Source organism: Somniosus microcephalus, chromosome 5 (assembly GCF_052327205.1).
Source record: "Somniosus microcephalus isolate GS21.2 chromosome 5, FLI_Smic_1.0, whole genome shotgun sequence".
Taxonomy (NCBI): domain Eukaryota; kingdom Metazoa; phylum Chordata; class Chondrichthyes; order Squaliformes; family Somniosidae; genus Somniosus; species Somniosus microcephalus.
The window spans coordinates 296,124,956-296,150,867 of NC_140991.1; the positions used below are offsets into that span (position 1 = coordinate 296,124,956).

The 25,912-nt window shown below is 44.4% G+C and overlaps 1 protein-coding gene across 2 annotated transcripts in view; it reads right to left on the bottom strand.

Annotated features, from left to right (window-relative positions):
* Nucleotides 1-214: 214 nt before the first annotated feature.
* Nucleotides 215-25,912, bottom strand: part of LOC147117825 (regulation of nuclear pre-mRNA domain-containing protein 1A-like) — a 65,520-nt gene continuing 39,822 nt past the window's right edge. The window contains exon 7 of one of the 2 annotated variants that reach the window (XM_085989173.1): nucleotides 215-3,442. In XM_085989173.1, coding sequence (XP_085845299.1) covers nucleotides 3,293-3,442 — 150 coding nt within the window. In that variant the 3' untranslated portion in view covers nucleotides 215-3,292. The remainder of the gene's footprint in view (nucleotides 3,443-25,912) is intronic. The other variant, XR_015078537.1, reaches the window with a different exon arrangement.

The following is a 25,912-nucleotide window of genomic DNA, read 5'->3' on the forward strand; positions in this document are numbered from 1 at the left end:
ATTCCGCCCCAAACCCACAAGTAATTACCACTATATTCACCTCTAATCAGTGTAAATGTTTTCACATTAAGCTCTTTAAGTTGTCTTATAAACAGAAACTGAAATTTTCCAAATAAATTAGTTTTCATACTGCAGCGTACTTGCATATATTTCATTATTACATGTGTGCCAGTATTCTAGAAAATCAGTTATACATTTAGGGAGTTTGCCTTGTAAGATACTCTCTTTTTATTTTAAAAGTTTATTCATAGAATACTATAAATAAAATCATCTGTAGTTCTACCATTCTATAAATATTATACATTGAAGAACAGTTTGAAATGCATGGAAATGCACCAGTAGAGAAACCTTAATAAAATGTGAGAGTCAAAATACCGGAAACACTGAAACCAAGTGGCTAGCTCATCCGCATCGACAAGTTCCTCCTCCTTTGCCAGGAGAAGACATTTGAACTGTATTGTTTCTGGAAGCTGATCTTGTTAGCAAAGCCATTCTTTTATGCGTTTTTGTCTCCTTTTCTGCTAGGGATTTCTTCACTCACTCATTTCTTGACTGAAAGGTACACACACACACACACACTTTGTTTATGCTTCCATCAGAAATAGGTCGCATTAGAAAAGTCTGAAGAGTTACAATTCACAACATACCTAGATTTTGAAAGATGCAAAAAAATAACTCAGCTTACAGGAAGTTAAAGCACAATTTTTACAGGACCTGGAACGAATGTTTGTAACACAAGGTTGCTAGATTTGGAAAGACATAATCATCTAATGTGTATATATACAAATATCTTACAGATCGATCAGTAATTGCATGGGATAGCTTGAAGGACAACAAATTACTCTGTGGGATAATAGTTAGCGAACACTATGATGTTTGTCTGAATTTCCAATATTCACTATTTAAGCGGATGCATTAACCCATTTAAATTAGGTGGGTTAATACCTCCAGAAAATAGCGGAGGAAAATTTCAGACAAAATTGTTAAGCATTCATGTACTATTATCCCACCGTGTTATTTCAAGACCCAAATATGTGGGGGGGGGGAGGTGCTTTCAATTTAAAGTACTTGCCTCAGATAGATTTAATCTTTTCATACTGAAGTGATTTTTAAAGTTTGAATTTCAGCTTCAATTTTCATACCCCAGGACTGATTTCACACCGCCACCCTCAGCCCATTTAAGGCCAGCCATATATGCCATTTGAGCACGTACATTCTGGCAGTGAGACCCAACAAGAGGTTGCTGTCTGACCAGCGAAGCAGCAACCTGTCCTCTCGGGCGGGAAGATATTTTTGAACAATCTGTCTGGGCCTGAGTAATTTACACTGAAAGTTATTTATACCCCTGCCCAGTGTCATTACCCTTTAAGTGAACAAAGCAGATAAACCAAACTGCTAAACAGGGTATGCACATCCATGACAATACTACTTCAGGACTCATAATATTGTGTTTAAACATCACTAATTGTGTTTTTTTATTTGAATATTTTAATCACATTTAAAAAAAAATGCAAATAAAAGCAACTTTGAAGGATGCAACTTCATTATATTTTTGTAACTAACTAATTGGGAAGGAGGAAATTAAGACTTCAGACAACCTACGCTCGCTCAAACTCATGTATTTCAATAAAAGTCAGATGTGGTGTCAATATTCCACTGTCTCGTAGTGTACGCCTATTTTCAAATTCAATACATAGCTGCAAAGTCCACCAGTTCCAACTAAACTCAGGAAGCAGCGTGCAATGCAGGCTGATCTACAATATCGAACATTAAAGGGGGTTCATTCCATTCCGTGTACGGATTGTGTCCATTTCGTGGTGCATGCTCGTTATAGAAGTCTACATTGTTGCTCTGCATTTGATTAGCACACGGTGTTCAGATGTCAACTATTGGAATTCAGTCGCGATTTTGTGTAATTTCATTTATTTTATTTGGTCATGTAGGAGAGTGGGGTGGGCAATGGCTGTTGGCTGAATGATATAATAGCCCAGATTTTGCGGTGGTAATGACGATGAAGCAGTCAGCGTTCGCCGTCATGACCTCTCTGAAACTGACTGTAACTTCAGGATTTAGCGCATGTGCAGATAAACGTGGAAATCCAGGAGTTGCGGTCAGTCATTCCCTGCTCCGCCACAGGCTGCACTGTGGAACTCCCCAAAGCCGGCAATCAGTGAAATCACTTGAACTGACAAAAACGTCCCCTTTCCCGCTCTAATATTGCTGTTTTAAACACCCCACAGAAAGTTAAGAATAGGTGTAACTGGGGTTTTAACTGCGTTCTGACTGCTGAACAACCGTTCCGGCCATGAAAACTAATTTTATATTTGTGAAATGTCAAATTTCTCCATTATGATAAAAATTACTAGATTTTTTAAATAAAAAGTATTGTTAAAAAAAGTTTTAAAAGTTTTTTTAATGATATTTCAGCTTCTACCTTAATTCCATGTATATGTCCCAATCTTTATTTTGCTCTCTATCATTCATTTAATTTTTTTTTTTTTTTTACAATCAGTGCTTTTTATTTCCTGGTTTGCTATCTGTGAGAATTCTTCAATGTGATTGGCTGCTTAGACAGCGTGATGACATCCTGCTAATATACGCTGGGGATCCCCTTTTGACAGTGCTAAAATCAAATTAAGGTCAAGAAAGCTAAAGTTTTCGCTACAGAGATCATGTGGTCTTTGTGGGCAGCTTTCTTCGTGGTCAGCGGCGATCGCCGTCGCTTCACCGCTGACCGCAAATTCCGGGCCACTGTGAATAAACATTCATTAATATAGCTTTACAGGTGCTTAATGTGTACTCCTGGGCATACTTGGCTACTGTTTCTGTGAAATGAGCTGCTAATGCCAATGGTGGCTGTTAAACTATCAGCAATTACCTAGCCATAATACTTTCAAGGTACCTACATGCTAAGCAGCCTACCCACTGTATTAGCAATATGGTCCCACTGATCCAACTCAAATACAAGTCTTGCAAATGACTGAAATACTGTAATTTTTGCAAGACACAATTCCTTGGCATTCATGAAATAAACAGTTGCAAATAGGCATAAACTGTATACAGATAAATGGTCAGTCTTCTCTGTGTGCAAACAGTAGATCTCTTTTTAAATACCTTCATTTTATTCACATCTTCTGCTAGCACGGCAACCCTGTAGACATACAAAAATATCACGACAGCAAAATAAGTTTCTGACCTTTCAAAACAAGAACAAACATGGGGGCGCTGAAAATTGGGCACTCCTTTCCTTTGTGTCCTTTTAAAAGTCTTTTAAGCAGAAGAATCCAATATATCAATCAGTGGAGAAGAGATCCCCTGCAGAGGGCAATGGGGCCAAGCCACCCGTCACATTTGGAAGCTGGGAAAGATCTGGTAAGCTCTGGATGTGGGACTTGAGCTCTTTTCGCACCTGCGTGACCTTGGCCAGTTTGCGCTTGTACTCCTGTGAAGCAGAGAAAGTTGCACGTGGTCACTCAATGGAAATACTTGCATTTTGTTAAAAGTTAGGCTGAATTTTCCGATCATCTAAAGGGATGTTAGTGAATGGAGAATGAAAGATTTTCATAGCTAGTGTCTGCATCTCATAAAAGCATCCCCTGCAGTATCAGTGTGACACTTTCACCAGCTTCAACCGGTATTGTTGAGGCACCTCCGAACAAGAATGGTAACTTAGTGCCAACTAGCATCGAGTTGGTGATAAAAGCTTGCGCCCAAGCTCATTTGACTTAAGAAACAACTCGCATTTATATAGGGCCTTTCATATTGCCAGGACATCCCAAGGTGCTTCACAGCCAATGATTACTTCTGAACTGTAGTCACTGTTGTTTTGTAGCCAAAACGGAGCAGCTAATCTGCCCACAGCAATGTCCCACAAACAGCAATGCGATGGATGACCAGTTAATCTGTTGTGGTGGTCATTGCTGAAGGATGAATGTTTGCCAGGACACCGACAGAACTTCCTGCTCTTCCCCAAAACAGTGCCAGGGGATCTTTCATGTTTATCTCAACAGGCAGACAATACATTGGTTTAACATCTCCTGAAAAACGGTACCTCCAACAATGCAGCACTCCCTCAGTACTGCACTGAAGTGTCACTCTGCACGATGTGCTCAAGTCCTGCAGTGGGGTTGAAACCCTCAGCATTCTGGCTCAGAGGCAAGAGTTCTGCCACTGAGTAAAGCTGACACTTAACTTAGGATCTTATTAGCCATTAGAAAAAGGAGGCTTTCATTCCATCAGTCTGGACTGAATTAAAACCCAGTGGCCAGAGATGAAAGGACAGAGACTTGATCTACTATATATGCCATAATAATAATAAAAACAGAAAATGCTGAAAATGCTCAGCAGGTCAGCCACCATCTGTGGAGAGAAACAGAGATAATGTTTCAGGTCGATGACCTTTTATCAGAACTGGAAAAAGCTCGTCATTTTAATTCTCTGCCCCACTCTGACCTCAGCCTCCTACACTGTTCTAATGAAGCTCAACAGAAGCTCGAGGAACAGCAGCTCATCTTTTGATTAGGCACTTTACAGCCTTCCAGGCTCAACATTGAGTTTAACAATTGCAGATCATAACCTCGGCCCCATTTTTTCAGACAGCAGGTGCTGGTAATGATTCTGCTGTTGCCATTTACACCTCCGCTCGATTCACCTTTTGTTTCTTAACTTGGCCCATTTCCACCCCCTTTTGCCTCGCTCCATCATCCCTTTTGTCATTTATACCTCCTGCCTTCCACCCTATCACAGACCGTCCCTTTTGTTCTTCCCTCTCCTCCCCCCTTTCCCTGCCCCGTACTTACCTAAAATCTATTACATCTCCAGCTTTTTCCAGTTCTGACGAAGAGTCACAGACCTGAAACGTTAACTCTCTTTCTCTCTCCACAGATGCTGCCTGACCTGCTGAGTATTCCCAGCATTTTCTGTTTTTATTTTAGATTTCCAGCATTCGCAGTATTTTGCTTTACTAATTTACCATATATGCCATAAGGGGTTAGTGAAAGAAATAATGAAAGGAATATCATGTTGAAAGTTGTCGTGGTGTCACTTGTTTGTGACATCATCATAATGAAAATAATGCACGGCTGTCCTGCCTTTCCAAACAAAAAATAAAGTTTGCCAAACACTTTTTTATTAAAAAAAGTATCCATTTAAAGGATGTGATAATACGGAGTGGTTGACTGGTAAACCCGGTACCTACTGTATACAATAGGAGGCTAAATGTCATCAAAAATGCAAGGCCCGGAAAGGAACAGTAACAAAAATGTCAACCAATACACAAATAGTTTCACCATAAATAGTTCTTCTAAAAGTTAAATTGTGATTACGTTTAGTAACATTTGTTGATAAAAAACACTGTTGTTTTGTTCACTGGGGAGGAGGAACTGGACAAGGAGTGTTACTGAGCTAGGCAACATTAGGTCGCTGAAGTAAAATCAGTGAAGAAAGAACTTGCATTCATATAGCGCCTTTCACATCCTCAAGATGTCCCAAAGCGCTTCACAGCCAATGAATTACTTTTGAAGTGTAGGCACATTAAGGCAGAAATTATTGTAAGTGGTGTTATCAGACAAACGCTTAAGCTTTGCTTTTTGACTGAAATGCTAATAAAAATGTGCTTGTATCGAATACAGGAAGAAGTATCATGGCAAAAGGCATCACTATGTTACTCTTCTTCTTCTTAGGCAGTCCCTCGGATGACTTCCTTCCACATTAAAAATGAGTTCTCAGGTGACTGATGAGTCCAATGCAGGGCCTACATGTGCATGTTGTCATCTTATAGAAAATGACACACAACCAACATTCCCTGTAATTGTTTTTGGCCCTATAGGGGGCAACGCAGGCCATTCAAAATACCGTGCATGTGTGGTTTTTACATTGAAAAGCCGGCAAGCCAGCTGCATGGGTTCCCTGGAGCGCTGCGTGGCTGCTTACAGGTCAGAGGCTGGGTATTCTGCGGCGAGTGTCTCATCTCCTGACTCCCCAAAGCTTTTCCACCATCTACAAGGCACAACTCAGGAGTGTGAAGGAATACGCTCCACTTGCCGTGTTGAGTGCAGCTCCAACAACACTCAAGAAGCTCAACACCATCCAGGACAAAGCAGCCCACTTGATTGGCACCCCATCCACCACCTTAAACATTCACTCTCTCCAATACCGGCGTACCGTGGCTGCAGTGTGTACCATCTACAAGATGCACTGCAGCAACTCGCCAAGGCTTCTTCCAAACCTGCGACCTCTTCCACCTAGAAGGACAAGGGCAGCAGGCGCATGGAAACACCACCACCTTCAATTTCTCTTCCAAGTCACACACCATCCTGACTTGGAAATATATCGCCGATCCTTCATCGTCGCTGGGTCAAAATCCTGGAAGTCCCTACCTAACAGCACTGTGGGAGTACCTTCACCACATGGACTGCAGCGGTTCAAGGGCAATTAGGGATGGGCAATAAATGCTGGCCTTGCCAGCGACGCCCACATCCCATAAATTAATTTTAAAAAAGCGTAGGGTTGCCAACTCTGGAGGTATTCCTGGAGGTTTGATCACATGACATCGGACCATGTGATGCCTGATCATGTGACATCTGCAAAGGTTACTGCAGTTATCATATAAAGTTTGGGTCCCCTGTAGTTAAGTATCTTTGCTCGCCCCAGCAGCTGTTGTGCGAGAAGTTTCGAGAAGCAGGAGGCCACCTGGCAGGTAAAGAGGGGAACCAAAGGTGGGGGAGGGATTTGCACCGGGAAAACCAGAGGTGGTAGGAATTTTGATGCCACCTATAACTAACAGTAACTCACTAAATTTGCTAATAGCAATAATAACTAATAGCAATGCTGGTAACACTTGGATTCCCCTCATAACCAACAGTAATACAATAACTCACTGCTAGTCTATATGTCAATACCCCAATATCCTACCTGTAACTTGTAGTAACCCTATAATCCACTGATATTCACTCTGAAACCATAGCCAGAATCCCCCTGAACTGCACCAGGTGCGCTCAGGCTCCCAAGTAAATGCCTATTTTAATAGGCCTGATCTCTCTCCTTGGACTCTGGTTTGGACTCATGTTTTGTGTGAAGGTGACAACTCTGAACTTGGAACCTGAGTCAGAGCTGACCTGTACTTGGATATCACACGTCAAAACCGATCGGCACAGACCAACCGGAATCAAACTGAGAGATCGCACAAAGGGCAGCGGGCTGAGTGTTTGGAGCACTTTTCACAGGGCACATTGTCTTAAACTCAGCACCAACGTTTCTAAACCACTCCCTGGGCTCGGACTCAATAAAGGAGTTTTCATAGAATGATATAAATTACAGCACAGGAAGCCATTCAGCCTGCTGCTTCCTTCTGTCACCCAATTCCTGTCACATTCTTTTTCTATTCCTCCTTTTCAATAACTTATCCCATTCCCTTTTAACTCATGTTCTAGTCTCTGCCTCAATAGTTACTTGGGGTGAAGCTTCCCATGGTCTAACAGCCATCAGTGCAAAAACCTTTCTTTTTCCTTCCCCCATTGTTTCTTCCAGTAAGAATCATCTGTCTCCGTCCCCATGTTCTCCATTCAACTACCAGTGGAAACAATCTTCCACAGTTTACCCACAGTAAGGTCCCCAGGTTTCACACATCCCCTCAACGGGCAGCTCCTCTCTCAGCGCTGCTCCCACTCATCGCATTGCTGCTGCTTCTCCCAGCCAGCTCTGCAGGAAATGCTGGGCCCCGCGCTCACCACATCGCATTTCATTGTATTCCTCACTCTTCCCCGATGACCCCCTCTCAGCCCCGAGCTCCCATCTCCCGACCCCACTCTCCATCTTCCCACCTGAGCCCCAATCTCCAACTCTCCCCCATGTAGCCATCTCTCTAATCCCATTCCCCAGTTTCCCCGAGCTTCCATCCCTTGAACTTCATTTCCAGTGTCCCTCTCACCCCAAGCCCCATCCCACGACCCCATTCCCAGTCTTCCTCGCCCCCCCAGACCCCATCTCTAATCCCATTCCCCAGTCTCCCCAAGCTTCCATCCCTCAACCACCATTCCCAGTCTCCCTCTCTTCCCGAGCCCCCATTCTGTGTTCCTCTCCCAAAGCCCCCATCACCTGACCATGACCCCATTCCCAGTCTCCTTCTCTCCCTCAAATGCTCATCCCTAACCCAAATTCCCATCTCCTCCTCTCCCCGACCTCATTCTCCCTCTCTCCCTGAGCTCACATCCCCCAACCCCATTCAGTCTTCCTCAAATCTCCATCCCTTTCGTCCTCAAGCCCCCGTCCCCGACACCCATTCCCAGTCTCCTCCTCTCCCTTGACTCTCATTCCCAACCCCTCCTGAGTCTTCATCCCCAACCCCCATTCAGTCTTACTTTTCCTGAGTCTCCATCCCTTTCGCCCTCAAACCCCCATTGTCCGACCCCCATTCCCAGTCTCTCTCCCGAGTCCTCATCTCCCGACCCCATTCCTAGTCTTCATCTTCTCCAAATCCTCATTCCTGAGCCCCAATCACCCAACCCCAATCTCTCTCTCTCTCTCGAGTTCTCATCTCCGACGCCCATTCCCTAGTCTCCCTCCCTGACCCCATTCCATCCATTTCTCCAGAGTCCTCATCCCTGACCACCATCCCAGTCTCCCTCTTACCCAACTCCACATTCCTGAACCCCATTCCCAGACTAGCTCTCTCGAGTCTTCATCCCCAACTCTATCCCAGTCTCCCTCTTACCTGACTCCTCATTCCCAACCCCCATTTCATTTCCCTTTCTCCCCAAGTCATCAAACCCACCCCCAATTCCCCAGTCTGCCTCTTCCCCGAGTCCTCATCCCCGTCCTGATCTGAGTTTTTCTTTCTCCCGAGCCTCATTTTTGACCCAAATTCCCAATCTCCCTCTCTCCCATGAGCACCCAATTGCCCGACCCTCATTCCCAGTCTCCCTCTCCCACAAGCTCCCGCTGCCCGACCCAAATTCCCAGTCTCTTCCTCCCCCCCACCCCAAGTCCGCTTCTCTGACCCCCATTCCCAGTCTCCCTTTCTCCGCTAAGCCCCCATTCCTGATCTCCCTCTCTCCCCGAGCTCTCATCCCTCAACCGCCATTCAGTCTTCCTCTCCCCCGAGCCTCCATCCCTTTCTCCCTCAAACGCCCATCCCTGACCCAATTCCCAGTCTCTCTCCTCTAGCCCTCATTACCAAGTCTCCCTCTTTTCCCCAATCCCGAGTCCTCCCTTTTTTTCTGACTCCAGTCTGCTGTCATTCCCTCCTCCCATTCCGACCTCCTATCCCCAGACTCCAGGTCTCTGTTCACCTCAGTCCCACACCTCTCCCCGCTTTATCTCTCTCTCTCCCCAGACTCCCAATTGTTTCTCCAGCAGCCAGTCCTGTGTATGGTCACCCCTCAGCTCTCTGTGGCGGCTTGGTGGTGACGTCACCAAGGCATTGGCTTCTCTGCAGTAGAAGCCAGTGATGTCACGGAGCAGGGGACCACTGGTGCAACAAGAAATGTAAAGGGTGAAGTATTCCCGGGCTGTCAGCAGCAGTGACCGGGAAATTTATCCTATTCCAGGAGAGTCCCTGGCAATCCAGGAGGATTGGCAACCTTAGTCTGCGTGCACAACGCACGTTCTGCCTATTTGTACATGAAAATTGCAATTGGGGGTTCCTACAACTAGCAACTAATCCAATTTACATATTGAAATAGCTTCTGCCTGTTTTAGGCGAGAGTGTGGGCGCCCATTTAAAGACCTTACTGAAAATTGAATCCGGCAGGCCTTGGACATCAAAAGAAAGACTGACTTGCAGTTATATAGCGCCTTTTACGACCACTGGACGTCCCAAAGCGCCTTATAGCCAATGAAGTACTTTTTGAAGTGTAGTCACTGTTGTAATGTAGAAAACGCAGCAGCCAATTTGCGCTCAGCAAGCTCCCACAAACAGCAATGTGATATTGACCAGATAATCAGGGGGATATCCAAGGTACCCACCCCATTTTCCTCTGCCCACCGCCTGTTTCTCAGGCGAGTAGTAGATAGCTGGCAGTGGAAAACCACCGTCAGTATATCTGTCGCATCCGAAAGAAGAACTGGTTTATTCTGCGCAGATGTGCTATTTCCTCATACACTGACACGGGGACTTCCATGAATTCAGAATAGGCTAGATTCTTTCCACAATATGGCTGCAAGACTTTTTATCATTCTTAGTAACTGAGACAGACAGGCTTCCTGATTTAAAAATGTGACACAAAGCCCTGTTCATAGAATCATAAAAATGACAATACAGGGAGACATTCAACTCAGGTACTAATTCTTCAGATGGAGCTTGTCATGAATCTAATCATTCATGAAGAAATGACTCATGAAATAACACTGGGCGGCCAGCTGGTGGCGCCGTCCAAGGAGTATAAATACTCGGGCGTGGGCCCAGTTTGTTCAGGACGTTTTTCTAACCAGGAAATAGTGATGTAACTAGAATCTCATGGTTGTGAAACAGTTGATTAAAGCCTTGTTTTATACTCAACCAAGTGCTCAGTAGTCTTTTTACATCAAAGCTATCTACTCCAATGTCACTTCCCTGCCCATTCCCCTGTTAAACAAATACGTGTTAAATAGTTACTTGAGGAACAGTTATCCTGAAAACACAGCATACTGATTGTAGAGTTAAGAGTGGAGTTCAATGGATTTATAGGGGTGAAGAAGAAAAAAGTTTGTCTGAGAAAATATTAACAACTTATGTAAGTATTCAGGGTTCCCCTCAAAAAACTAGGCTAGTTTAGCAATCCCCTTTTCAGCATTCGCTTTTGAGATTCCTGTGGGGATTGAGGGTGGCAACAAAAATGTTGACTATTGAAAAGTCTTCATTACATATGAACCTGTTTCTAGCCTCAAGTTTATCTGAACAAACCCTCACATGTCAATAAAATACACTACTAAAATTATATTTTGAATTGTACTGTCAGATGGATTACCTACTTAGCATGTGCATGTATGCATCTCATTGGAAGAGTATCACAGAATCTTAAGCAGCATCAATCCTGACTTCTTATCCAGATTTTGAGTCCTCGAACCCAGTTGCTTTGAGGAAAAATGGCTGAACATTTTTATCATATAAGTAGTAATTTTAGCACCTGAATAGAGGCTAGTCATTGTTATTAATTCGATATATCAAAGAAATGCAGCAAAAACTGATATCATAATGTCATAGAAGATGTAACATTACTGGAAAGCAATTTTAAATGAAAAGATTATTCTTGTGGTCAAAGCTGAGAGTGCAAGGATCATTTTAAGTATTATTGTAGCCGGTCATATTTTTATGGGCAACAGTATGGTCAAGGTATTGTTGCATTGCATGTGATTGTAGTATTCGGTGTCTGTAGATATCTGGTCACCCTCACTCTAAAAGTCAGGGTGATCAGATAATTCATTAGTGGTCAAGTCACAATTGGATTACGGTCAGTTTAATGACGGTTTTGTTAGAACAACACAGATTATTGGACCATATGATGGAAATATTAACAGCGCCAGGGACCCGGGTTCGAATCCGGCCTCGGGCGACTGTCTGTGTGGAGTTTGCACATTCTCCCTGTGTTTGCGTGGGTTTTCTCCGGGTGCTCCGGTTTCCTCCCACAGTCCAAAGATGTGCGGGTTAGGTTGATTGGCTATCATAAATTGACCCTTAGTGTTAGGGGGATTAAATACGTGGGGTTACGGGGCTAGGGTGGGATATGTGTTGGTGTAGGGGTTACGGGGATCGGGTGGGATATGTGTCGGTGCAGGCTCGATGGGCCGAAATGGCCTCTATCTGCACTGTGGCGTTTCTGTGCTTCTGTGATTCTGAGTAGACAGAAGCAGACTGTTTCCAGTGGTTGAGGGGGTCTAGAATGAGGGGCCAGGCATACGAGAGGTTAAAAACAAAGAGTGAAACAGACTTCTTAACACAGAGCATTGTGAAGCTCTGGAATTCACCTCCAGGGTTACTGGTTGAGGCACAAACTATGTCAACATCCAAGATCAGATTGGATAGGTAGAAGGAGGAAAAGGGGATAAAGGAATATGGCAAAGGGATATGGTAAATGTGATTAGGATGATTTGCTCGTGTGGATGGTAAAGCTGTCACGGACTGGTTGAGCAGAAAGGCTCGCTTCCATGTATTTTTTTTGTGTGAAGATATTTATCATTATCTATAGAATTAACTTTGCCATCGTATTTATACTTCTATTAGGTTTTCAAATTCATTAATCAATATTTTTGCTATTTTTATATATCATTTCCCTGCCCATTCCCGTTAAACGAATACGTGTTAAATAGTTACTTGAGGAACAGTTATCCTGAAAACACAGCATACTGATTGTAGTTAAGAATGGAGTTCAATGGATTTATAGGGGTGAAGAAGAACAAAAAAAAAGTTTGTCAGAGAAAATATTAACAACTTATGTAAGTATTCAGGGTTCCCCTCAAAACTCTAGGCCAGTTTAGCAATCCCCTTTTTAATCCCATTAAAAATAGAAACATAGAAGATAGGAGCAGGAGTAGGCCATTCGGCCCCTCGAGCCTGCTCTGCCATTCAATGCGATCATGGCTGATCATCCAAATTCAGTACCCTGTCCCTGCCTTCTCCCCATATCCCTTTAGCCTTAAGAAATAATATTCTGTTTTTAATTCTAGAATGTATAGTTTTTCTTTTAGCTCCACTGCTATATTAGGAATTGGGATACAAGCAGCAGGTTGTCAAATGGTAGGCTCTACTATTTCTTACTGGTTATTAATACTGGAGCCTCTATAAGATTTTCAAAACTTCCTTAAAAAGTGACACAGAGGTAGCGATAGCCATGACACTCGATCAAATTTCCCCACAATAAAACTGAGTAGACAATTTATGTTGAGAAACTTACATGAGTTACAATTACATTGGATTACATAGGATGTACAGCACAGAAACAGGCCATTCGGCCCAACCAGTCCGTGCCGGCGTTTATGCTCCACTCGAGCCTTCTCCCGTCTTTCCTCATCTAACTCTATCAGCGTAACCCTCTATTCCTTTCTCCCTCCTATGCTTATCCAGCCTCCACTTAAATGCTTCTATAATATTCGCCTCACCCACTCCATGTGGTAGCGAGTTCCACATTCTCCCCACTCTCTGGGTAAAGAAGTTTCTTCTGAATTCCCTATTTGATTTCTTGCTATCTTATATTGATGGCCTCTAGTTTTGCTCATCCCCACAAGTGGAAACCCTCTCTCTGTATCCACTCTATCAAAACCTTGCATAATTTTAAAGGCCTCTATTAGGTCACCCCTCAGCCTTCTCTTTCTGAGAGAAGACACCCAGCCTGTTCATCCTTTCCTGATAGGTATAACCTCGCAGTTCTGGTATCATCATTGCAAATCTTTTTTGTACCCTTCTCCAATGCCTCTATATCCTTTTTATAATATGGCGACCAGAACTGCACCCAGTACTCCAAGTGCGATCTAACCAAGGTTCGATACAAGTTTAGCATAATTTCTCTACTTTTCAATTCTATCCCTCCAGAAATAAACCCTAGAGCTTGGTTTGATTTTTTATGGCCTTGCGTCGCTACTTTTAGTGATTTGTGTATTTGTACTCCTTTGCTCTTCTACCCCATTTAGATTCTTATTTTCCAAGTAATATGTGACCTCATTTTTCTTACCATGTTGTGAAAGAAATAATGCCATCACCAGTGATCTATTGCTATTCAATTTTGCCTCACAAGTGGAGGTCTCTCATCACGTCAGGGCTGGTGCATATCTTCATGGAATTTTTGATTGAATTTCACAATCTTTGCACATCAGAAAAGACAAATTTCACAGGTAATGCATGTATTTAATAAAAAGTATAATAGATCGAAGCTAGGAAAGGCTTGATATTTCAATATTTTTATTTTTCCTCTGGTGCTTTCATCGATACAGCTTACAATTAGAATTATGGTGCAGTAATGCAAGAAGATACATTTGGATTCTAGTCTCTTGGAATTCCCCCCCGTGTGATGACTAGTGCTAAATTTTGCAGGACAAGCCTACATCCTGGGTTTGATTCTTCCAATGTCTACACTTAACAGCCTTCAGTAAGTCATACCCTTAGGCTTTCTCTTTTTTCTTCTTATGTTTGCTCCTATTACTTACTTTGTCCTTTTACTAACACTTCCCATGTAAACAGAAGGCTCAAACAATTGCCGATGTTCACACATTGATGGTATATGCTGGCGTCTCTGACCGACTGTGGGTCAGCATTGTTGCTACTGATGTGCATTTAATGGAAAGTCCCTGATGAAGCCAACAATTTTAGCCAACAGTGAGTTTCTGCTAACTTTGAGATTTTAAGTTTAATTTTGTAGGGCCTTCCTGAATACACTGAATCTGTGTAACCTATTGAAAAGCATACAGTCCAAGCAATTACATATTAGTGAGATTTTAATTGTAAGAAAACATTTATTTTAATGCAGTATTTTTATAGCTCAGGGAAAGTTAGTCGAAGCCGCTTTGTAATGTCAATTTGCTTTACCGCCAGTGAAAATAGGATTCTTATGGATATTTCTTTTCTCATCATTATAAAGCCTTAAGCATTATTAGGAATGTGGAAAGTGCTGCAGTTAGCCTAAAAAAAGTTGCAAAATTAAATAAAAATATATCGCTGGCGATAGCATTATTCTATTCATAACATGGGTGATTTTTTTTTAAATAAAAGTTTTTTTCCCCTCTGTCGTAACTGAAGCACTCAAGCGTTAGCTTCGTCCAGCAGTTTGTGCCGGGAAAGCATAATTGGGAACAAAACTGCTGATGCTTGCAAGCTCTAGAACAGTGTTATCCAATAGGTTGGCCACCAGCCACATGCGGCTAATTGGGAATCCAGATGCGGATAATTAGATTTCTGATTAGTAAATAAAATGAGTAATAGACAATGGGTCGTATATTCCGATGTGTACGAGCTGTGTACCCACCCGTAGGGACATCGGAAATGCCGGTTTCAGGCATGCACTGCGCATGCGCCGAAAACTGGCATTTCCGATCTGTCAGGAATGCTCTTGACAGATTGGACACCTGCCCTGGAGAAGGGCCTCTTCCCGCTTTCTGGAGAACCTCCGCCCGCAGAAAACCCTTAGAAATCTTACGCCTGGTAAAAAGCGTAAGGCCTGCTTGTGAGGTAAATCAGTGAGGAGACTAGTGCTAAATTTTGCAGGGCAAGCCTACATCCTGGGTTTGATTCTTCCAATGTCTACACTTAACAGCCTTCAATAAGTCATACCCTTAGGCTTTCTCTTTTTTCTTCTTATGTTTGCTCCTATTCCTTACTTTGCCCTCTTACTAACACTTCCCATGTAAACAGAAGGCTCAAACAATTGCCGATGTTCACACATTGATGGTATATGCTGGCGTCTCTGACCGACTGTGGGTCAGCATTGTTGCTACTGATGTGCATTTAACGGAAAAAGTCCCTGATAAGGATTAGAGTTGAAAAAAAGTTTTTTTTTTTTAATTCACTCATTTTTCATTTAAAAACTTTTTAAAAAAGGTAAGTTTATTTTTAGCCCCGTAAAAAGCTTTAATTATTTTTTCAAAAAATTAAATTTTTGTTTAAAATATTGAATTGTCATTTCAACTCATTTTAAAAATGTGATGTTTTAAAACAAAATGTATTTAATGTTTTACAGTGATTTTGGGGTGATCTCCATTCATATATTTGACAAGTCCACGTGATCCCAGGGATGCTTGCGAACTGCATGTGCCTCTGGGATACATTGGCCCCGCGTATTTCGAGTTTGGAGAGGCTGAGGAACGGAAGTATATGCACCTCGGGAGCCCTCAGGTAACTCTGTAGATTTTTTCCAGATTGGAGGCCTCCGCACGCAGGTTGCCTCCGATCGGAAAATACGGCCCATTGTCGTTGGGCACAAGAGCTCAATACTCGCATTCGCACAGCTATGTACTTTGGGTGCTTTTGTTGGTAAAATGGTGAGACAAAAAGCAGAATGTGCGAGTGTTTTTTTTGATCATTGCGAGTGCTTTACTTCCTTAAGTTACTGAATGGTGGTACATATTTGTTAATAATTATATACATAAGTACATTTACCTGTATTGTGTGAGTGCGTGTAAGGCATTTTCTACTAAAAATGAGTGCACGTGGTTAAAAGGGTGTCGCCGTAGCCACACCTGTGGCTGCTCAGCAATTTCTATTTGACAAGACTGCTCGAGACAGAGGCTATGCTGCATCCAGGACGTCATTATTACACCTGCTGGGAAGGCTCTTGAGAGAGATGCCGTCACTGTGAGGTCTGGCAGGCAAGCCACCAACACCCGAGGGAGGAAGTCGGGCTTTTAAATTAAGAAATATCTTATCACAAATTTTAAGTGATATTTTTATTATTAGGAATTCCACGCTTTGTTGGTATCTGTAGTACGAGTAGTGCTAGTCAGTGTAAATATTATGAGGGGTGTAGTGTATGTACCTTTAAGAGAGAACTACTTTTACAGCTCCTGTATACTGTAGTACCGACAGTGACCACACCTGTATATAAACCCTGTGTAGGGATCTGTACTGTTAGTCTTTAGACTACCCTCATCCAGTAAACACCTGTTGATTGTTAATCTGCAGTCTCCGTCTATTTATTGAAGAACACCATACCTTAAGATTCACGGATTTAACAGTGGCGACGAGGTCAATTCGAACCTACCTGCAACTCTGCAGTTCCTCCCAGGGATTCGCTCCTGGAGGACAGTGGAAGAAAGTCGAGGCCAGAAGCACGGGCGTCGACCACGAGCAACCGCCCAGTCATCCGGCAGAGAGTGAGCATCGCAGGGGAGGCTGTTGAGAGCTGGGTTTGGTTCTCCAGCCACGACGATCCAGCAACAGGCTGGCAACAGGTACAGCGCAGACCCTTCCCGGACAGCGGCGGCTGGAGCCGACCGACGGCACAGAAAAGGCCAAGCAGCGTCGACGGGGTAAGAGAGAGGGTAAAGCGCACAGGGCGCAGCCGGGGGTTGAAGACCGAGCGGCGTCGACGGAAAACAAAAAGAGAGGGTAAAGCACAGCCGGGGTTCAGGACCGAGCGGCGGCAACGAGAGAGGCGCACAGGAGAATGCGTAGAACGCAGCCAGGGCTCAAGGACTGAGCAGCGTCCGCGGGGGAAGAAAGGAAGCGCAGGAGACGCCATTTGAGCCGCAGAGAAGAAGGGAGAGCGCGGGAGACGCCATTTTTGAAGCCGCAGCGGAGAAGAAGGGCGAGCGCGGGAAGAAAAGGAAGCGCGGGAGACGCTATTTTGAGCCAGCGGAGAAGAAGGGAGAGCGCGGGAGACGCCATTTTAGCCAGTCTAACCACACCCAGGGATGCCGAAGAGTGGCAGTGTTACAGCGTTCGACAATGAAGTCGAAGATTGGGCGACATATGTGGAATGCATTGAGGTGTACTGCAAGGCGAATGAAGTGCCAGATGCCAGGAAAGCGCTGTTTTTGTTGAATTCCATGGGTGCAAAAACGTATGGCTTACTGCGAAACCTAGTAACCCCAGAGAAGCCAGTGGATAAGGATTTCGAAAGCATAGTGGAAATCCTACAGGACCACTTAAACCCCACACCGCTGCTGATAGCAGAAAGATTTAAGTTTCACAAAAGGAACCAGCATAAAGACGAAAGTAATGCTGCCAGTTTAGAATGGGACTAGCAGATACGTTAAGGGACAAGTTTGTGTGTGGGCTTCAAAATGAAGGAACCCAGAAACGGCTTCTATCAGAAAAGGATCTTACGCTGGACAAGGCTTTCAGCATGGCAGTATCACACGAAGCAGCCGCACGGGGCGCTGCAGAGATACAACGGAGACCGCAAGAATATGGCACCAATGAAATGTCATATGGAGCAGGGAAGTGTTATCGCTGTGGCAGAACAACACACGACCAGAAGGATTGTTGGTTCAAGGACCAAGTGTGCAGACAGTGTGGAAAAGCAGGACACATAGCAAGAGTCTGCAGGTCGGGGAAGAAAACCAGCAGCAAGAAATCTCCACAGGAGAAGTACAAAAAGGTACATAAGGTGACGGAGAGTAGTTCAGACAAACAGAAAAGTGATACAGACTCCGGAAGCAAGGAGCTGGGTTGTCTGAAACTACATAATGTAATCAAAATGGAGGATCACCAAACTATCTGGGTCACGCTCAAGATAGACGGAGTCCAAGTGAAAATGGAATTGGACACAGGATCAGCCCTAACAGTCATAAACCGAAGGGACTACAAGCGGCTATTCTCACATATACCCTTGAGAGATACAGAGATGGTCTTGAAGACGTACACGGGGCAAAAAGTCTACCCCAAAGGAAAAATAAGGGTGAACGTGATATACAACGGCCAGGAAACACCAAAAATGGACCTATATGTATTGCCAGATGGAGGACCACCACTACTAGGACGTGAATGGATCCGGAAGATAGTTAGATTGGCATTCCATACAGGCACTGACGGTAGAGGCCAAAAAGGATGACGACGTCACACCTGGACGACTGTCAAAAATGCTAAATGACGCACAAGAAGTGTTCCAGGAGGGACTCGGAACACTAAAAGGCATAACAGCGACGATTAAAATGGAGGAAAATTCAAACCCAAAGTTATTTTAAGGCCAGACTGGTGCCTTATGCGATCCGCCCAGCCGTCGAAGCAGAGCTGGAAGGTTTGGAACGTTCAGGAGTACTGTCCAAAGTGGACTGGAGTGAGTGGGCTACACCCATCGTTCCTGTAATGAAGAGGTCGTTGAGTAATACGCCTGGGGAACCAAAGAAGGTTCGCATCTGTGGGGACTTTAAGGTGACAGTGAACCCAGTCCTTCACACGGTACAATATCCGCTTCCGCGGATTGAAGATATTTTCGCCTCGCTATCTGGAGGAAAACGCTTCACTAAGATTGATCTGGCCCAGGCGTACCTGCAAATGGAGGTAGAAGAAGCCTCGAAACAATACATCACGATCAACACTCACAAAGGTCTCTACCAATACAACCGGCTGGTGTTCGGGGTAGCATCAGCTCCGGCTATTTGGCAAAGGGCAATGGATCAAGTCCTGCAAGGGATTCCAGGGACCCAGTGTTATTTGGACGACATCCTGGTCACGGGCGAAAATGACAGTGATCACCTCGCCAGCCTGGAGCAGGTGCTCACTAGATTGAAGGAATATGGGCTACGAGCGAATCGCCACAAATGCGAGTTTTTCCAGAAGCAGATCTCGTATTGTGGCCACGTTATTGATGAAGAGGGGTTACATAAGTCCCCTGAAAAGAATGAGGCAGTAGTCAAGGCTCCAGCACCGGAAAATGTGTCACAACTGAGGTCGTTCCTCGGGCTGGTGAACTACTACCATAAGTTCTTACCAAATTTGTCTACAGTATTACACCCACTGAACACCCTACTGCAAACGGGGGTACCATGGAAGTGGAATGATGAATGTAAACGAGCTTTCCAGAAGTGTAAAGAATTGATCACATCAAAAGAGGTGTTGGCTCATTTCAACCCAGCACTACCAATTCGGTTGGCGTGTGATGCATCACCCTATGGTATTGGAGCGGTGCTGTCGCACAAATTCCCGGACGGCTCGGAGAGGCCAGTAGCCTTTGCGTCTCGGTCACTAACCTCAGCCGAGCGCAACTACGCCCAGATTGACAGGGAGGCCCTCAGCCTAGTATGGGGAGTGAAAAAGTTCAACCACTATCTGCACGGGCAGAAGTTCACCTTGCTGACTGACCACCAACCACTTGTCTCCATCTTTAATCCAAAGAAGGGCGTTCCGGTGATGACTGCGCAACGGCTACAAAGATGGTCCCTTTTTCTAGGGCCGAACCAATATGAAATAGAGTATAAGGGCACGAAACATCATGGAAACACTGATGGGCTATCACGCCTGCCACTGCCTACTGCGGAGGAAGTACCAGCAGTGGACCCTGTCGAAATATTTTATTCAACCATAATTGAACGCTTGCCAGTAACTAACGCGGATATAGAGGAGACCCGAAATGATCCGACACTGTCTCGGGTATATGATTTGACGGTGAAGGGATGGCCAACACATGGCAACTCACTGTTGCCAGCATTCTCATCCAGAAGAGAACAGCTGTCAGTATGCCAGGGGACAGTGATGTGTGGATCCCGAGTGGTAATTCCACCTAAGTTAAGGGAGAGAGTGCTCAATGAGCTTCACGAAGGCCATCTGGGAGGGGTAAAAATGAAAAGCCTTGCTAGGGCTTATGTGTGGTGGCTGGGGATCGATCAACAAATCCAAAATGCACCACCACATGCCCCTCTACACCCATGGGAGTGGCCCTCCCCATGGCAACGGGTGCATATTGATTTTGCTGGTCCATTCATGGACTCAATGTTCTTAATAGCAGTGGATGCGCACTCGAAATGGCCTGAGGTGATCAAAATGTCCTCCACCACTACGGAAAAAACTATTGCAGTCCTACGGACCATATTTGCCAGGAACGGCTTGCCAGAGCAGATTTGCTCTGATAACGGACCACAGTTTGCGTCCGAAGAGTTTCGGAAATTTATGAGAAGGAATGGGGTAAGGCATTATACATCTGCCCCGTATCATCCAGCCACAAATGGATTGGCTGAGAGGTTCGTACAAACCTTTAAAAAGGCAGTAAGGGCCATGTGCAATGACAACATTCCACTGCAGCATAAGGTGGACAATTTCCTGTTAGCCTACAGAAATGCGACACATGCAGTTACCAACCAGACCCCGGCCATGATGTTCTTTAACCGAAGGTTGAGATCTCGTCTGGATTTGCTCAGACCAAATGTACGAAGAGATGTTGAGAATAAGCAATTCCAGCACATCAATGAGAAGCTGACAAGGAGCTTCAATGTAGGACAACCAGTTTTGGCCCGCGACTACCGAACAGAGAAATGGCAACCCGGAACGATATGCACACGGCAGGGGCTACTAATGTACACAGTGGATGTTGGGGAGAACATTGTGAGACGCCATGTCGACCAGATCCTAGCATCACAGGAATGAGTCAACCCCATGTCTCGCGTACCTGGTGATGAACCCAACATACCGGTAGCATCTACCCCAGAAACAGTAGCATGATGAACTAACTGACAACAGGGGGCCAGAATCGCCTCCGCACCAAGAACAAGACACTCAGGAAAGGCGCTATCCAGAAAGGATCAGGAAGCCGCCCCAAAGACTGAATCTATAAATGGACTATTTCAGTTAATGTGCATGTTAAAAGTGTTAACTGTTATTTGAATGTTATGGTACTGTTAATCTAAAAGGGGAGGAATTGTAGTGTATGTACCTTTAAGAGAGAACTACTTTTACAGCTCCTGTATACTGTAGTACCGGCAGTGACCACACCTGTATATAAACCCTGTGTAGGGATCTGTACTGTTACCCTCATCCAGTACACACCTGTTGATTGTTAATCTGCAGTCTCTGTCTATTTATTGAAGAACACCATACCTTAAGATTCACGGATTTAACAAGGGGTTATTACTGCTGTTAATAGTAGAGAAAGAGAAACTGCAGTGTAAACCCTGGGAAGGAAAACGGGGGGGGGGGGGGGGGGGGTGGAGAGTTACTACATTATTCCTAAATTAGCAAAAGAGTGGGTGTAGGGATGGGAGTGTTGGCATGGGGCTGGGTAAATAGAGGTAGAATTTTGACTATTCACTGATAGCGCTTGGAAAATTTAGCCTGAGAAAATCATACCCTGCACAGTCAGATGATTTTCCCCTATTCTGCATTTCTTGGGAATGTTAAGTAACTGGAAAAACTGAAATGTAAACTAGTAAAGCCATGATAAGTGAGAGAGAAATGAGGGGTAGGTTAGGAAGGAACTTGAGAGGGAAGTATTTATTAAGAATATGACTATATGTAGAGCACATAATTTAAGGTTTTCATTCATTCAATCCCCACATACAAAAAAGGAATATGCTAATATAGCACAAAACTGATGCTGAGATTCTATCTCTTCAGGCCACAGCAGACCAAAGTTCTGGTTAGTCTGAGCTGTTAAGGCAATAATGTTTAATGAAAGCATGGAAACAGGACAAATTGCTACCTTGCAGATGTGTACCATCTACAGGGTGCACTGCAGCAACTCGCCAAGGCTTCTTCGACAGCACCTCCCAAGCCTGCGACCTCCACCATCTAGAAGGACGAGGGCAGCAGGTACAATGGGAACACCACCACCTCCAAGTTCCCCTCCAAGTCACACACTATCCTGACTTGGAAATATATCTCCGGTCCTTCATCGTTGTCGGATCAAAATCCTGGAACTCCCTCCCTAACAGTACTGTGGGAATACCTTCACCACACAGACTGCAGCGGTTCAAGAAGGCGGTTTACCACCACCTTCTCAAGGGCAACTAGGGATGGGCAATAAATGCTGGATGCCCACATCCCATGAATGAATAAAAAGATGGTCTTGAGTTTTTTCCCTGGGTCTGTGAGCACCACCCTGGTAGGGAGGCTAAATTTGTGACAAGGCCTAGTCTGTTGCTATGCCTGTTAAAACGGATTTTTTAAACCACATATTTGCAATGGCTTATACATTTTAATGATGCTAAAACACTCTAATGTTGCTTCAAACTAGTCCTAAAATTTACTGCTTCCTGAAAAGGACAGCTCAGTCAGCCTTTTCTGCAAATTGGGCAGGAAATCAGAGATTTAAAATCTCACAAACTGGCACATTATTATCCTGACTCCCGTAACAAAAGCAAACATGGTTGATTGGTGCAGCAGCTTCACTGTTTTGCCAAATGTTGTTTATGTCAGCCTCCATCTAATTTTTGGCAATAGCTGAAATTCAGGCGGCAACTAACTCAACCTGGGTAGACTGTGCAGTGGCTATATTTGGAAGATGACAGTGAGCAGCTGTGAGAGCAGAACAGATTCCCCAATGGTGCTGAGACGGTATCTTATCCAGGCCTCATGGCAGAGGTTCGCGAAAACTCCTCAAATAGAACTCTTCCACAAAGATGGGAAAACTTGTTTACCCCTCTGCAAGATAACCACTTGCATTGGGCCTAGAAACCAGGAAGCTACTCACTGCAGATAAAGCATCAGGTAGCCACTATTTCAGGTGGTTGAGAAGGCTGTGCCAGTGAAGATTATGAAATCACCCGAGTGCCAATTAGCAACCTAAACTCAACTGGAAAAAGAAGCCCCAAGGCCAAATTTGCTTTTAGGGCTGATTTGTTAGCAGTGCTGCAGGCCATAGCATAGAGACCCCGAATACTGTGCCTACAAACTGACTTGGGGCAGCAGCCGTCTTGGGAAATTTCGCTGCCCGTACTGGATTCCTTATCTCACTTGGGAGGTGAAGAATGCTTCTGCGCTTAGCTGGATCCTGATATCATTCTCTGCGGAGAAAGATCAAGCTTTGCCTTTCTTGAAGCCAGGATCGTCTTTCAGTTCACAAGCCAGTCTCGCGTAGCTTGCATGGCAAGTCTGTAAGAGGCTTCAAGCTTAGAAAAACATTTGCAATGTTGGAAGATAGTAACAAAAGTTGTCGTTAGCATGGACCTCTGAGAAAGTTCAGCGAAACATGGAACACATTTTAAAGCCAGGAGCAGTTAAAAGTGGGATCCAATTGAAGCAGCAGGCCGCTACTGAAGATGGCCCCAGGAAAGAAAATAGCACAAGAAATGTGCAAACTAAAAAATCAAACTTTTCTTGTGTTCACTTAATGGTTCTGGTACCAAGTCATATGTACAAGGAAGATCCCAGGCTTGATCCTTGGTCAACCTTGTTGGGTGATCTCAACTGGAGATAGCAGTAAGAGTACTACAACTGGCCTGTGTCCCCAGGCTTTTGTAAGGGGAAAGGAAGGTTCCTACTTCCAGACAGCTACCTAGTGATCCCTACTACTAATTGATTCAGGGGATGCTGCTTGATAACAGGGTTAGCCTCAGTTGCCACACCCCCTCTTGGATCAAACAACTTGTCTAAGCTTGCACGTGAAGAATGGCTACTTGGCTTAGGTAACATGAATAGTTACATGGAGAGGCTAGAGAAACTGGGATTGTTCTCCTTAGAGCAGAGGAGGGAAGATTTAATAGAGGCATTCACAATCATGGAGGGTTTTGATAGAGTAAATAAGGAGAAATTGTTCCACTGGCAGACGGGTCAGTAACCAGAGGACACAGAGTTAAGATAATTGTCAAAAGAACCAGAAGGGAGATGGGGAAATTTTTTTTAAAGTTTGTTTTACGCAGTGAGTTGAGGTGATCTGGAATGCACTGCCTGAAAGGATGGTGGAAGCAGATTCAATAGTAATTCAAAAGGTAATTGGATATATACTTGAAAAAGAAAAAAATTGCAGGGCTATGGGGAAACAGCAGGGGAGTGGAACTAATTAGATAGCTCTTTCAAAGAGCTGTCACAGGCACGATGGGCCAAATGGCCTCTTTCGGTGCTGTGCAATTCTAGATTCTATGAATCATGCATGCAGGAAAGGAAAAAAGGAAACTCTACAAGCCCTAGGATTGCAGGAAGGGTAAAAACGATTTTCTAACCAGAGAACAATTAAATGCAAACTTTCGCTGCTCACAAAAACAACAGTGCCTCGTGAATTTTTGCACAAGTTGATTCCAAAATCCCATTCATAAATTGAATAAGGAAAAATAAACAAGATATAACAATTGTGTGAGACAGGCTGCATGGACCAAAGGGTCTTTTCCTGTCCGTCATTGTTCGTATGTTCATAAACAATGCTGATCATCTAACATTTGTACAGACAAAGCAAGTTTAAATAATTTTGTTAAAACATAAGCGAAAGAGGGGGAGAAATTACATAAGAACCTAAGAATTAGGAGCAGGAGTAGAACATGCGGCCCTTCGAGCCTGCTCCGCCATTCAATAAGGTCATGGCTGATCTTCAACCTCAACTCCACTTTCCCGTATCCCTTGATTCCCCCAGAGTCCAAAAATCTATCGATCTCAGCCTTGAATATACTCAACGATTCAGCATCCACAGCCCTTTGGGGTAGAGAATTCCAAAGATTCGCAACCCTCTGAGTGAAGAAATTCGTCCTCATCTCAGTCTTAAATGGTCACAGAAGTGCCAGGCAATGACTATCTCCAACAAGCGAGAGTCTAAACACCACCCTTTGACATTCAACGGCATTACCATCACCGAATCTCCCACCATCAACATCCTGGGGGGTCACCATTGACCAGAAACTTAACTGGACCAACCACATAAATACGGTGGCAACAAGAGCAGGTCAGAGGCTGGGTATTCTGTGGCGACTCACCTCCTGACTCCCCAAAGCCTTTCCACCATCTACAAGGCACAAGTCAGGAGTCAGATGGAATACTCTCCACTTGCCTGGATGAGTGCAGCTCCAACAACACTCAAGAAGCTCGACACCATCCAGGACAAAGCAGCCTGCTTGATTGGCACCCCATCCACCACCTTAAACATTCACTCCCTCCACCACCGGCATACCATGGCTGCAGTGTGTACCATCTACAAGGTGCACTACAGCAATTCGCCAAGGCTTCTTCGGCAGCACCTCCCAAACCCGTGACTTCTTCCACCTAGAAGGACAAGGGCAGCAGGCGCATGGGAACACCACCACCTCCAAGTTCCCCTCCAAGTCACACATCATCCTGACTTAGATGTATATCGCCAATCCTTCATCGTCGCTGGGTCAAAATCCTGGAACTCCCTCCCTAACAGCACTGTGGGAGTACCTTCACCACACGGACTGCAGCAGTTCAAGAAGACGGCTCACCACCATCTTCTCAAAGGCAATTAGGGATGGGCAATAAATGCTGTTCTTGCCAGCGACGCCCACATCCCATAAAAACAAATTTTTTAAAACCCTTATCCTGAGACTAAGCCTCCTACTTATAGACTCTCCAGCCAGGGGAAACAACCTCTCAGCATCTACCCTGTCAATCCCCCTCAGAATCTTATACGTTTCAATGAGA